We start from the raw sequence: 15,578 nt of genomic DNA, 5'->3' as shown, positions 1-15,578 counted from the left end.
CATTTCATGACTTATTGACCAGTTGGCTTCTCAAACTCCCCTGATGCGCAGTTATACGTGTTGGCACAACCCCTCCCACATTGACCATGTGCTTACACACACAACACTCGATTCAATATCGTTTTATTCAATTTTCCATTATCGAAAAACACATTCATCTACAGTTTAACACATCCATATCAAACATATGTCCCTACTTCACATTCTCCTAAACGAACAACCACAAATTCAAATTGCTCTATATGAAGATAAAAACGAGAAAAATTAGTTGATTTCGTGCTCATGTTACAAGACATTACTCTATAAATACTAAACTGAATGATTTTTTGTGTAGTTTAGTAGAGAAAAACCTCAGTAATTCTAATGTCATTATTCACTAGCCAATCTTTAAGTGCCCTTCTTAGAGATTGTGATGTCATTAGATAAGAACTTTGCTTCTTTCATGTTTTTTGATAATCCCCGTCTCTCTATTAACGGTTACTATAAGATGTTGTCGTGTAAACGAAGACACCAAAAATGGCGGGAAACAGGGAAAAGAAATGCGGATTTGTTCGCTAGAATACAGAGGAAAAGATATATACTATATTTATTTTATTTTATTAGGGTCTTTCAAAAATCCGGTATTGACCGATATTCCGATATTTAACGGAAAATTTACCGTTATTCCGGTATTGAAAAGCCGAATTTCGAAAAGAAGGTTTTCCTCTACTCTTTTAACCTCCTTAGTTAACCTACTTTGCTTCAGCATTTCCTTTTGGTGAAAGTGAAACTATGACTACTTGACGAAATTTCTCCGTGCGCCTCTATCTAACAAGTGTGTTGTTAATTCGTTTGATCTTAGGTCCTCAATTAAGATGGTTTTTTAAATAGCTAAGTCAATAGCTAAGATGCAGCTAGTCCAGTGACAAACGATGAAAAAGGGTGCCAATGGGTCACCTAATATCTAATTATGGTTTTTAATGAATCGGAATCAGGAAGTGTAGGTTATTATCTGTTGACTAAGGAAGGCTCTGGTGTCCGCAGACCTAAATGGTAGGAAACGAAAATACATTTAAGAACAACATCAATATGCTGGAATTAGAAAAGCTGTAAATACGAGGATTCAATCTTTTTCGGACAGATGTAGTTGTCCATTTCCCAAAGCCAAAGATAAGGAAATGTTTTTGAGTTCTTTCTACACTTTCTAGCTTCGTCATGTTCGAATCTCAGGAAAACATAAGGAGAGTAAGGAAAGTAGACGCATTAGTCTAGTACAAACATATATATTTTTCATTTATTTTTCATATATATTTTTCATTTTTAGAAATAAAACTTCTTTAATTGAAGCATACCCATCAGGGCCCATGCCATCGGGGTTATAGGTTAATAGCCTCCTCATTTTTCTCAAATAAAAAGTTGTTTTTAAGATAACACGATTAATACTTTACAAAACTTAATTTCATTCCAAAATCTGAAATAGGGCCATTTTCAGGCATTTTAGGGGGTCGAAATCGAAGTTGACACCTTATTCACTATATTTTAGGCACCTCCACATCCCAGTTCATTATAAGGGCCCTGCTCATGTAAATTTGTCTCACAAAAATATATTATAATATATAAACTTATTCCTTTCATATTATAATTCTCAGATTCTAAATAATATATTTACAATTTATTATAAAGTTTAAGGGTTAAAAATCTACCACAAATAAGCTCTTTTCTGAGATCCAGTAATAACAATAAAGTTTTGTTAATTACATTGGGGTCTCTATGTTAACCCCCTATAACTCGATCATGCATTGTGAATGCAGATTTGTTCGTCGAGTTATAGAGACAGATAACTTGCGAGTTAGTTAGATCCTATTCTGTTGGTAGACTTGTCGGTCCGCAAAACTTAGCAACCAACTCCCTCGCAGTCTTCCGCTAAATCATATAATCATAATAATCACTTCAGAGTAAAAAAGCGTACGAGGCATCAGCTTTGCCTATACAAATGCGATCTTCTTCTGCACAAGAGTTATATTGATCATTCGAACAATTGGTCGATCCTGATTGGTTAACAGCTTCATCTTTGGTTGAATAGCCCCAACATTCTCCCCAGTAAACCAAACCAAAGCCAACATAACCATCGTCTTTTGCAGTCTTTGCACAATCACAAATCATTCTGGAAATGGAGATTTTAAATTAGTTTTAATTTAATTTAATTACTTTAGCATACCAATCAAAAAGTTAGACAAAAGAAATTGTCTACTTGGTAAAAGTAGCAGATTATAATAAGGTAGAAGAAGAAATATGCAAAGGACTGGCCTACATTTTGCTCAATTTAATGCCGTTAGCCACAAATAACGAGTTCTGATATCAAGGGTTGATAAAAAAGTAAAACTTACTTTTCTATTGAGTCAGATGGATTATTCCAATCCATAGCATTACGAAAGTTAGCGATCATTGTGCCACCACTTTTCGAACGACATCCGATATTGATCATCCCGACCGCACCCAAGCAAAGTGGTGCAACTAGAAAAGAAAATAGTGAGAAAAATACCAAATTAACGTATGGATCTTTTTGATACCCTGACAGACATTGTATTTCCTTAAGTTAAGTGGGAGGGGAAGAAAAGGTGCCAAAATGCTACCTTTTAAACTCTTTATAAAGACCATTTTGAGAACATTTAAAGCCTGGATATCACGGAAAAATAAGAACAGTTAAGGCTGGTATTAATATAATATAGTCTTCACACACCTGTCGTAGTCGTTGTTGGTGTCGTTGTTGGTGTCGTTGTAGTCGTTGTTGGTGTCGTTGTAGTTGTTGTCGTTGTCGTTGTCGTTGTAGTTGTTGTAGTCGTCGTTGTTGTCGGTGCTAAGTTCATGTCTTTTAAATCTTTGAACAAATTGTCTATGGCATGGTCTACACTGTCGATTTTCTTTGTTGGGACGTATTTATCGAGCGTATCACCTGTCGACACACGATTTTTGAATGTAACACGTGCTTTCCATCGAGTCAAGAACAAGTTGCTTGTTAAGAGGTCCAAGTATTCTGTTAATGGTTAAAGTAAAGTATGTGAGAGTGTGATAGAGTGTACTGTCATTTCGTTTCTGTCTGTCTTCTATCTGTTTTATTGTCATGGTCAATGTCGTAGAGGCGATTTCAGGGACATAACAAATCATATGTCAGTCGAAGGTCAATTTTCAGGAATCTTTTTAAAGTTATGATTCTCTGCAGGTCCACGAATTATCGATAAGATTATGAAATAGCTTGTTGAAGGCTATCGATGCTCACTATTTGTCAAGTGTAGTATGTCTAGAAAGTAAGGAAGTAAATAAGTAAGTAATATTTTGATGAAATTACCTTCCCAGTTGAGTTTTCCATCATGATGTCTCTATAATAAACGAGAGAAGAAGAAGATGAAATAGATGCATGCAAATGGGGTCTTTAATTTAAATACATTTTAGCACGGAGGAGTAAAGTCGCAAAACCTATCATGACATAGCTTGATGGAGTGCTCTCAATTTGATATTGAAAGTGTTATAATAATTTAATTTGATGCTTTTAACTTACATGAGTTTGAGAAGGTTGTTCGCTGCACACCTGTCCCTTAATATTGTTTGGGTCCATGCGAGAACAATCCGGACATTTGAATTTTGGCGGACAGTAACAAGCTCCCACGTTTGTACATCTCTATGGGAATAGAAACATTGGAACTATTTTAATGGATTTTCACTTTAAGATTCTAAACCAAGTGCTATTATTCTTGCATATTCTAGTGGACTTTGGGTTTGACTAGATTTCATCAAAAGGTTTCTCATTGTCCGTCAAGAGAGAAATCTTAAATTTGATATGTTGTATCTCTCGAGAGATGTAAGCTATTGCAGACTTACCCCAAAATGACAACGATCGTCACACTTCGAAGTTGATTTTGCGATATCAGTTGCGATACATTGCTGATTTTGACAAACCTGTATGAATGAACAAGATTGAGTTTTTCAAGGTGCAGTAAAGAAAAATCACAAAAATTATAAATTGGTCTCGAAAATGAAGAGGGGTTTTGTGAATATGATTAACTAGATTTTAGAAAAATATCAACTAATAAATTAACAAAGAACTGAAATCCTCTTACCTTTCCTGCATCACATTTGGTTCCATCAAATGCCATGGTTGGATTTATATTCTCCCCAACATACGTTAATCCCGATCTAGAAATGACAAAAGGAAAAAAATCTGAAGAAATTTGAAGACGATTATGGGGCAATAATATCGCGATCACGATCATCCAACAGGGCGTCAAAGGGCGCATTGCTTTAGTGTAAAATCTCAATATTGATTTCTGATTCAAAGTAATGTTCAATGGCTATAAATGACTACAATTCTTTTTACCTGCATTGACTTCCATAGACAGCAGTTGATCGACTTCTACCAAAAACAATGAAATGACTTGCGATATCTCCGTGACACTGAACCTTTCCACAAAATTCATTCCTGAAAGAAAATTCAGTGTGATATATGAACTTCCCACGAGCAATTGGTATCTGTGAAGTTTCGTTGCATAATTACACAATGTAAACTATTCCACCCTAAATCTTAACTTGATTAAGGGGTGTTAATTCTACTGCGCCAATCTTTTATTTCTACTTATGGGCCCTTATGGACCTGAGTCAAAAACAAGTTCAGAAGTTCTTACTTAGTTTCACATGGTATAAAGTTTCCATTTTCGTCTGTTCCACAATGACCAAATTTGTCTCCTTTGTAATTTCGGATGCATGTTCTGCTGTGATCCGCCTCTGCAAAAACAAACGATGTTCAGCGTTTAAAACACCTTTCCTTTGTTTTGTTTGCTTGCCGCTTTTTAATCAATAAGCAAATGATTAGTTGAATGATTTGGTGACACTTAATAGATCTACTTTGGTTTCATTTGTTCACTAAACGTTTTTTATAGGAACAAACTATATAAGAACATAAGGCTTCGATGGTTAAAATATTAAGAACAAGTTAAGAACATTTTAGAAGTCTTCATGGACCAAATCCCTTAGGAAATCGTACAAAAATACTACAGAATGGCGAAAATAAGAACATTTTTAAGCAAACTCAAAAAGTTTAGAATATCCGAAGGCTTCAACAAATTTAGATGTTCTCACAAAAAACGTGTATTCCAGGTTAAAGAACCAACATATATGACTTACCGTTACCCCAAAGTGTTTTGCACTGTTCATTCAACGTTTTTGTACATTTTCCCTTGTAACAATAGCTCTGAGAGAGAGATGAAAATTTCTAATTGTTATCGCACGGTACTGAGTACAATATGGAATGTATATTTTGGGTCCAGATTTTTAATTACATTCTAAAGTTTAGAAAATCTGACTTCTAAAATATCGCCAGGCCTGTCAGATTGGTAATTGTTGGCGATAGAAGCTTTTTAGGAAATCATGGAAAAGGGAACTTTTTAAAGGAAATCAGGAGAAAAAAACATGACAATGATGGGATTTTGAAAAAATAAAGAAATACAAGGAAAAAGATTTTTGTTAAATTTAATACATTTTTTGGTAACAGAAAAAAAGAATACTCACTGTTTTTGAGTTACAATCTTGGTAATCTTGCAAGTAAACATCCAAAGGGCACTGAAAAAGTCAACTCATTTTTATAAGAATCTCAATTTATGTAGCTTCATGCATTCATGTCGATTTGCATAATGATAAAATTGTATTTATAGCTAACTGTAAATGAAATGGTTGAACCAAATTTGCTGATTATGCATTTTCTTTTCTACAGGGTCTAAATACACTGAGACGATGCTAATGGACACTCACCGTTGCTTGCTTTCCATCGCAAGTCTCAGGTAAATCACATTCTCCCTGTGCATCTCTACAAAGCACATCTTTTGCTTTCAATTGACAATCATATGTACAGCATTCACCTTCTGCGCATTGCGCATGCGTTTGGAATTTACACGTGGACGCATCACAACATTTATTTGTGCAGTACTAAGTAGAGAAGAAGAAGAGTTTATTTAATAGTGTAGATTTTAGTTACAGAATGTAGAATTTAGCTAACTCGAAAATTGCTAACTCGAAGTTTTCTAACTCGAAGATTCCGCCTCGTGCGTTACCACACTCTCCTATGGTCTAACTTCGATTTCATTCGTTAAGGTTGAGCTGATTTCTTCTCTAGTTGTATCAGTAACTCTTTACGAAAATATTAGATCTAGCGTCTCTATAATAGTTTGGAAACGCTATTTCTTTTCTTCCTTGCGAGAAATCTTATTCAAGCAAATCTTCCAAGAAACGAACCTCGGGTTGTCCACAATCACAATCTTCACCTTTCTCAACGATCCCATTGCCACATGTTGCTCCCATGTAACTCTGTCAAATAGAAGAAAGAATACCTTTGAAATTGATGAAAAATTGTGAAAATTCCGAGTTTGTTAAAGGTTCGTCCTAGTATGGACCTCTGAAAGTTCACCATGATTTCACAGCCAGGTTAGAAATGCCCGCACCCTGCCGGAAAAGATTGGATTTTATGTTTTCAATCTCCCCCGTTTTCAGCGAAAAATATTCAACCAATTTATCCTCGGTTTTGCAATCTTCTTACCGCAGCAGGCTGGTCAGTCAAACAGGAACATTTTCCAAGTGAACATCTATCCTCGATCACTTTCTTTGTACAATCTGTCAAGCCTCGAACTGGTGACCAACTAAAGTCAAAAGAAATAGATTAGAAATTACAAGTTTCATTAAATATTTCTGATATATTAAATTATCCTGACCATATCATTTGGTCAAACTCAACGCAAAATCGGAGAAACGAAGTTTTTCGAAGAACTATCATTGCATTTCCATAATAACGGTCAATATGTCCCCAAAACTTTTCTTGTCAAAATGAGTAGTTCTTACTTTGCATATGAAGACATGAGACATGGTGGGTCATCACAAATGCATTCTGATGTAAAATGGTATAATCCAACATTGTGTCCAAACTCATGGGCCACCGTACCAGCTGTTATCAAAGGGTTGTCACTCCAAATCTAAGATTGAGAGATCAGGTTATAGTATTTATAACTCTAGTTTTATACCAACTCGTCTCTTTAATGCATTATCTTTTAACTACCGCCCTATGTCGCTGCCCTTGAAATCAAGCTCTTTAAGTTGATTTGTTTGACACTATTTCGAAAATTTCAAACCTTTTTCAAGAAGGCATTATAAAAAGTTTGTGATTTTACGAATTCGTGATCAGAATACCGGAACAGTAAGGAGAGGGCGTGTATGTTTGATGGTTTGCCCGTCGGCGTTAGCTCTTTTTTGTCGGTTTTTCGTTGTTAAACGTTGTCATGCAGTGACAAAATATGGATCTTAGGAGTTTTTACAGTGTTGCTTGGCGATTTAAAAGAAATCTTTTGGTATTTCCGCTCACTGAAGAAGAATTTCTCGTGATAAAAGGATGTTGTTTTTTGCTTTAATATAAGTGATACGATAAACAAGAAAGTGTAATTTTTAGGATGGATATTGCATCACCCATACGGTTTAAATTCCGATTGAAAATATTTGATTCGTTAAATTTAATATTTTTTCATCTAGACCGACTAGATAAAATCACTTCAAGCCTTATTTTATTCTGATAACATTGCATCGTTTTGAAAAGGCGATTTGAAAGTGGGTTTATTTTCCTAACTCCTCCGGCTCCGGCAGCCTTGAGTATCCCTGGTCTCTAGCTCATGTAAAATGAATAAATTGTACCTGAGACATAGCTTGTGAAAGTCCATTTTGACCACAAATGCTGCCAACTGCTCCAAGTCCAACCAAACCACCTTGTTGGTCTACATGACTAGAAAATGTGATGCAAAGAATGATGAGAAATGTTGAGAATTTTTCGTTCTGATCGGTTATTTATAAAACGCTCATGTTAAACTGTGTAACATAAGACATAAAGAACCAACCAATAAACGTGAATTCAAAAAACAGATCAAAGAGTTCGCGACTGTCGTAACCACTAGATCACACTTTGTCTAAAAGCGAATTTAAGACTTCGGGTAATTGTTAAGCTGTTTGAACAATGGAAGAGATGGAAGGGATAGCCGAGTGGTATATGCGCCACAAATGTGCTCCCTGTTCCTGCTCCTTTCAATGATTCGTTCAGTCTATAGATAGTCGGAGCCAGCTAACTATGGGCCCCGTGAAGGCAATCAAAAGACTGTATATAAGTAAATAAACGTCAAATATCGACATTCTGCTCGTCAAGCTCGGTAAATGTTTAGTAATATATTCTGCTTACGTTAAGAAATGAGCATTATCATGCTTCCATCCATTTTGGTTGATCATGATATCTTTATTGTACTGGGTGAAGTGGTTCAGATTGTCACTTGTTATTGCCGTCACCGTGAATTTGTCACTGACGTCCCAAATCTCAAGATGGGTCAGAATGACGTGTATGTTAGCTTGGCGAAATAACTGAAAAGTATAAATAAATAAAATTTAGAATAAAAACGAACCAACTGCCAAGCTTATATAGACCTGAAAAGAAATGTTCGAAACTTGTATATAGAATACTTTAGGCGTACAAACTTTCACGAGCAGAAACTTTCGCGATTTTCGCGATTTTCGGCCTTTTTTGCGAAAGTAAATGTCTTTGAAAATTCTAAACAGGGCAATTTGCGAAAGTTTATGCTTGTGAAAAATTCTCAAAAAAGTTGAAAATGTATGAAACCTCGAAATCGTAATAAACATCAAATTTTAGGCATACTATTATCCTTTAATGCCCTTTTAAATTCGAAGAGCAACCGTTTTTAGCGGACTTAAGGAATATTTTTTTACTTTTAAGGCAATTTTTATTCGAAAATTCTCATTTTTATCCTCAAATTCGCAAAAGTAAATGTCGTGAATTTCGCGATTTTTCGACCTCGCGAAAGTTTCTGCTTGCGAAAGTTCGTACGCCTAAAGTAGTAGATAGGTTTAAAGCTGAATAATATCAAGGCCTTATTCCAAATTCTCTTTTCAAGTTTGTTTCATTCGTCCACCCTTTGTTAGTATGTATATTTCTTTGAGATTTATTTTACTTACAAAGTCCATGTGATTGACAATAGCCAGTACAAAATGAATCACTTTCGTTTTATCGCTGCCAAGATGCACGAACTAAATAGTAGAGAACAAAGTTTGTTATCACACAACCATCAAATTCAATCAATCATCAGACCCGTCAACTGAGAACCTGGGTGAGATTGCAATTCGCGAGACTCTCACATCGCTAATATCTGATAAATCGCATTCAATTCAAATTTTGTAAGTAAGTTGGTTGCAATAAGGAAATATGAAGGACATATATTAGCTAATTTTATCCAGTGTTAGTTACTCTCTATTATATATAATTCTCTACGACTCCATTCGACAATAAAAAATGAAACCCATTGAAACCCATTGTGTTACTTACGGCTGAATTGTCGACCACCATGACCAATGAAGCATACTTCTCCACGTCCGATGCGTCCACTGAAACGTCTGATGCGTCCACTGAAACGTCTCGACGCGCCTGAAAATTAATTTAAAATCAGAACTCTTTACCGTGCTATTCAACTGGATGCACATTCATAACAGTCCTTCCCTTCGCTTGAGTAAATATGGGTAAAGATCGACCTTTAGGGTGGAATTTCTTTTGTCTGTCCATTTAAAGCAAAAAAAAAAGATAAGTTTTTTCAGATTTTTACCCATAAGAAATTCGTGTTCCTAACTTTTTATACACATAGAGTACACTCTCTCTCATTTCGACCCTTACAGTGTACTTTGAAAAGCCCAAAAAACACACCCTTATAGACTGCACGTGCGGTCGTTTAACTTGAGTCCCCCCTTCCCTCGGAGCGCATGCGTCATGGATTATCAGTAAAAACAAAAAGTGCTGGAATAATTCTGTGTATGAGATTGCACTGGGAGGTCAAATTTGATTTCTATAGTAATTATTTGTGTTTATACGAAGTTTTGTTAATTGACGTTCGGCCCAAAATCTTTTGACTTACTCTGTGGTTTGCTTTGATGTTAACGCCTTCAACTTTTGTAATTTCATTTCTTTGGATATCAGTTGCCATGGTGATTCGTTTGTTTTGTGGTAATTTGTCAACTTCATACATGATGTGATTCGCAAGGCTTTCCTGAAAACAAATGATATGTGAAATGTCATTCAGGAAATGTTAATGCCGTTTTGCTCCAGTTTTCAATATCGTTTGGTTCTTTGAGTGTTACAATGGTTGGTTTGCGGTTGCGCCCAGAGATGAAAGACGTGCATTGTATGAAGAGAGTGGTGAACTCTTAGAAGATAACTTCCATAACAAATGGTACACCATGTAGAATAGGTGTATCCCTTTTTGAAAGATTGGTAAATTAACTAACCTCGTATTCCACCATATACGTTTTGTTTTGTTTGCCGTCCACCAACAATCCACTATTTTTATAATTTGAACAGACAATGAAAATTATTAAAAGACAATAGATAGATCAGTTGAAATAAGTGTTCGAAACTTTTGGTAGTTCAAAGTACACGTTTTTTTATAAGAACAAACTATATAAGAACATAAGGCTTCGATGGCAAAAATTTTAAGAACAAATTAAGAACATTTTAAGGCTTTGCAGACTCTAAAACACCCGATTTTTTAGGAAACTAGGTAAAAATGGTCACAAAATAGTGAAAATAAGAACATGTTAAGAACATTTTTAGGCTTAAAACTGAAAAATTTAAGAACATCCGAAGGCTTCAAAAAAATCGGATGTTCTCAATAACAAAATGTAATCTTACTTCAACGTTCCGCCACATGTTGAAAGAAGAACTTGTCCACCAAAATTTTTTTCCAATCCTTGGTAATGACAATTTTCTTCTTCCCAACTTTTCTCATCTTCGAAAAGGTTCGGGCCAATGATATGGCTGAAAAATAAATTCACTTGGTTAAAAATAACTACGACTCTGAATGAATTTTTGCCCTTTTTTCTCGGGGCTTAAAGGTGAAGATTTGACGATTTCGAATAAAAATGTAGGGAAATTGATGTATCTACCTGGAAGGTTTTAGTACTAAATGGTAATCTTTGGATGGTGTTTTCAGTGCATATTCTTCGGTAGTGTCCTGGAGGGAAAAAAAAAAGAAATTCTTTTGGTTACACCCAAATTCGTTTGTTGTAATAAGGTTTTTTTTAGTTCAATAAGGATTTTGGTATCTTGAAAGTTGAATTAGTGATGATGATGTGCTATCTAGTTCAAAATCGAACTTTCAATAAACTTTAAAAAAACCTCTGGCAAATGGGTAGAGACCTCTCTTGTCGGCAAATGCCTATACCGGCAAAGTAATCGAAAATGCTCTTGTCGGTATATGTCGACATCGATACGGAAAGCGATATACTTTCAGTATTTGAAGGTTTTCTCCAAAAATATTCTTATGTACAAATTTAGACAAATGAATAAACTAATAGTTCATACTCATGGCAAATATTTGAAATCTACACCGCCTACATTTAAAAAAGATTTTAATGTTTGAGGGTTTTTTTAGTTCAAAGGGATTCAGAGTTTCATTTGAGCAATCAATCAATCAATCAATCAATCAATCAATCAATCAATCAATCAATCAATCAATCAATCAATCAATTGTTAAATTAGCTTTTGAGCTTGTGATTGGCTAAAGAAATACAGTCACATCAAAATCAAGGTCAGATCATCAAATTACCCACATTTCTTTCGAACAAGCAGAGTGTGGTTCGTGCAGAATGGATCTTGTATTAGATTAGAGATATACTTAGTCATCAAATATTCATCTTACCTTTGGTTAATTTTGCTGATTCCACCGACAGACAGAAGATCGTGCAAAACGCAAGGGAAAACATTGTTAATTTAGACATCATTCTTTAAAAAAGTCCACGAAAAAACAACTGCGTCTAAATGTAGTCTGCAAATTAGTCAAAATATCAACGAACGCAATCTCTATAAATAGTACGATTTTCTTTAACGTTGAAAATGTTGACTTCTCTCAAGAGTTTGTAAACTTTGTATGCAAGCTGTTTAATGTCCCTTCAAGCGATGATTTCTTTATATTTCGTAAAAGAAAATCAACAAATAATCGTTAAGTATATCGCGTTGTATCGCTGACCGACCTTATCTTTTAAGGTGATCGCACAATATGGAGTTGACCCCTTTTTTAGTTCTACTATTTATATAGATGCAAGGCGTAACATCTTACGAAAGTCGCCTTCTATTTTTAGAAGCACTTTCATTGGTTGATCATTTTCAAAATTTTCAAATAGCGGATGTTTTTCTTTCTGATTGTGCGAAAATAAATAACTCAATTATCAGTAATTTTTTTACAATGATTGTTGTTTACTTCGTGTTTCATGACATCCCTTTTCCTGTCCCATTACACCAATTTTTATTTCTATTAGTTCAATCTTTTGTAAGAATCTGATATATAAATGGCACTTTTTTAGTATGCTGTCATTTCAATTTAAAATTTTAATTTGATTTAAATAACCAAACGTTATGTAAATTCAGTGGTATAATTTTATATTATTTCAAATTTAAGTTTTCTCATTATAAGCTGATGATTTTATCTGAATAGTACAGTAGGGCACAAGCTGTATAATGATTTTTATAAGAAAGATTCGAAGTTCAATTTATTTGAGGAAAAATCAGGAGCAAGCTTCCCGTTTACATTTAGCAGGCTATCAGTTTATATTGTACTCATGTTTTCACACCCCTCCCCTAAACGTAAGAAAAAGTCACGCCTTCTCGAGTTACCATGACCATATAGAATCCAAAGAGAACTATATTGTTATGGCTCATGGTCTCATGACCTTCTACTCCAATTTTTCTAGTAATTTTTGCAAAAAGCCTCCGTAAAAGGGCCTAAAAATATAGAATTTATACTAGAAAGCAGCGTAAATTTTGACCATAATTTACCAATCGAAGTAGGATAATTAATGCCAATTCAAGTCACTATATAGTATTTTGAATGAATAATTGGAGATCATTTGTAAAATTTCGGTACGGCCACCTGTCTGATTGGTATTTTACAGACCAAAAGATAAAGATATTGACCATTTAGGACAGCATGCAAAATTTCAATCTGGTCACATTTGTGGTTAGTATTTTGCAGACGTCCAGGTTTTACAAAATGCTTACTTTTAGCATAACCACTGGTTCAGTTATGCTGAAAATTTTGACCGTAAGCTTTTATCACGAAAAGCTAATACTTATCAAAACTGCAAACCTCGAGCTAATTTAATCAAAAAGGGCAATTTTTGGGCCAGTTTGTAAAATACACTAAGGGATAAAGATGAAATTGTAAACAAAGTTATAGAAGAATCCTATATTTTACATTTTCAAATGATGATGACTTTAACAGGGAGTTATGATGCCGAAATTTCCCTTAAAGATGCCAATTTTTATTTGGTGCACTGTAAAATTGAAAAAATTGGATGAGAAAGGTTCATTAAGGTCAAATTGAAACCCATGCAATTATCTCCATGACGATATTTGAGCTTGAGAAAAATCGTCAAACCTTTTACTTTTTCAGCAAGGTTCTAAAAATGACAAGTTTTTGTTCATGGCTTTCTGACGTTCTATCTATATTAATTTGAGGTCTTTGGTTGATTTTGACACCATATTGATCAAACATTCATTGTTATGAATCACAGAAGGAGTGACATGGGGTTTTTCGTCCTTTTGAACCCAAATCAACCTTTTCGTAAATTACGTCAAGAACACCACTTGCCTCGTTTTGAAATTATTGCCATGGTGATTAACTCCCAGCGGATTTTGTTAAAACTCCTTTCTATTCATAAAAAATCATTGAATGTCTCAAGGGATATAATCACCGTGGTAATTGTTAGAATACGAGGCAAGTGATGTTCGTGACGTAACTTATGAAAAGGTCTATTAATCACAACTTAAAGTTTTCAATCATCAATTTATCTTAGCAATCTTAGAGCGACAAGTGTCCGGTGGAAGTGAAAATATTGTACCAAGCAGTACAATAAAAAGCGGTACTAAAACCTGAGACATTTAAATGTGTACTAAAAGTGTTTTCGAGAATTTTTTACATACCACCACCCCATTTTAGAGAAGTGGTATTTTAGTACACATGTACACAGGTACACCTGTACTTCTGGGGACATTTTGACACTGAGACCACCCTATTTTGTTTTTTTCATCCAATTTTGTCTTCTCGGGACCATTTTTCTCAAAGTGCTGATTTTTACAATTTGAAATTCATTTTCTGCACAAATTGGTACTTTTAAACGATGCTACTTTATGTATTAAGCAAACATTAAAGACATTTGACGGAGTGAAAAATAATTGGACTCAGAAGATTTTCTTCAAATGAGAATATTTCAATCTACTTTTTTGGAAAAAACCTGAAAATAATTTTGTAAAAAATTGGGAAATTGGCTGTGACCTGATAAAAAATAGAAAGTGTGTAGGCGTTTGTATTTCCCCAGCTTCTAAGTAGTTTCAAGAGTCTGCAAACCAACCCGAAGTCTCTAGGTTAATATTTACAAAGTGATAGGAGTACCTTATACCATATTTTTTCACCTGGCCAAACAAGTTTATTCCCTCCCCACTCTAGTGTCTGATGATTTCTAGATTTCTATTTTCACACCCCTGTCTCACAGCCCCGGTGGAACTTTTTTCCTCAGTGGGGATAAAAATTCCTATTAAAAATCCAGTGGGGATAGTTTTGGAGTGCAATTTTTAAACATGGAATTTCGCATGAGGACGAAATCAGTCAATTTCCCCGTGGGGCTGAAATTACAGGGTTTTTTTCCCATTGGGGACGAAATTTTTGCGAAACTTTCGGGTGGGGCTGTGACACAGGGGTGTATTTTCAGTATCAGGATACAAGGGCGAGGGAGGAGGGAACTCATCTCCACTCCCGACCCTTAAAAGAATATCTAACCCAATGAATTCAAAAGAAAGTTCTGGTCGGGAGGCCTGGGTGAACCTCTTGTCTTGTCTTGTTTTCCAAGAGAAAATTTTAGGGTGGGCCGTTGCAACGGCATTAGGATGAGTGGAGAATATTTCCATTTTCTTAATTGGATGACAGGAAACATTAATAGCACATAATGATAATTAGCAATTAAAAGCACTATGTTTTGTAAACAACTTTTACAAATTTACACCACTTTAATCAATTTCACTCTGAAGGAGTGCTCTACATCCCTTTCTCCCATATTTACCTGTTGATAATCTCTCATCCGCAGGGGTTTTTGAACGTTGATGAAAAATTATTTTATCTTTTTCGATTCTATTAACAAATCGGATACAGGTCAATTTTCTCTTTTTTGTTGATTGGTCTTTTTAACATTAATTATCATTTTACTCGTCATTTTAACTAATTTCAAGCAATGACCGTAATGTCCTTTGTTACATACCAAAATTGATGTAAAAGTTGGCCTATTTAAGGGGAATTCTCATTTAGAAGGGGAAAATTACATGCAAACAATTATTCGACAAACAATTTTTCAGAGAGGAAAGAGGAAATAGTTTTAAAGGAAAGGAATTTACTTCCCCCGGAAATTGTTCAAAATGCCTCTCTTTAGTGAGAACGTAGTCAATACATATCACCTCAATAGACGTTAATTAGTAATGGCAAACT

The 15,578-nt window shown here is 34.8% G+C and overlaps 1 protein-coding gene across 1 annotated transcript; it reads right to left on the bottom strand.

Annotated features, from left to right (window-relative positions):
* Nucleotides 1-1,831: 1,831 nt before the first annotated feature.
* On the bottom strand, nucleotides 1,832-11,660 carry LOC136810749 (zinc metalloproteinase-disintegrin-like berythractivase). Its single transcript, XM_067067352.1, has 24 exons — nucleotides 11,655-11,660; nucleotides 10,993-11,060; nucleotides 10,739-10,864; nucleotides 10,336-10,387; nucleotides 9,966-10,097; nucleotides 9,386-9,484; nucleotides 9,019-9,090; nucleotides 8,234-8,409; nucleotides 7,699-7,786; nucleotides 6,859-6,989; nucleotides 6,560-6,659; nucleotides 6,259-6,330; nucleotides 5,779-5,952; nucleotides 5,539-5,589; nucleotides 5,155-5,221; nucleotides 4,656-4,755; nucleotides 4,352-4,453; nucleotides 4,095-4,170; nucleotides 3,856-3,933; nucleotides 3,536-3,655; nucleotides 3,326-3,356; nucleotides 2,720-3,013; nucleotides 2,367-2,493; nucleotides 1,832-2,143 (listed from the first exon to the last, which is right to left on the bottom strand). Exons 1-24 carry the CDS (start codon nucleotides 11,658-11,660, stop codon nucleotides 1,930-1,932), a joined length of 2,556 nt encoding a protein of 851 aa, XP_066923453.1. The 3' UTR covers nucleotides 1,832-1,929.
* Nucleotides 11,661-15,578: the final 3,918 nt, after the last annotated feature.

The sequence above is a fragment of the Clytia hemisphaerica genome, unplaced genomic scaffold (genome assembly GCF_902728285.1).
Source record: "Clytia hemisphaerica strain Z4C2 unplaced genomic scaffold, Clytia hemisphaerica genome assembly, whole genome shotgun sequence".
In the NCBI taxonomy this organism is placed as follows: Eukaryota; Metazoa; Cnidaria; class Hydrozoa; order Leptothecata; family Clytiidae; genus Clytia; species Clytia hemisphaerica.
Note: the sequence above shows the minus strand (reverse complement) of the source record. Positions and strands in the feature narration are given on the sequence as shown.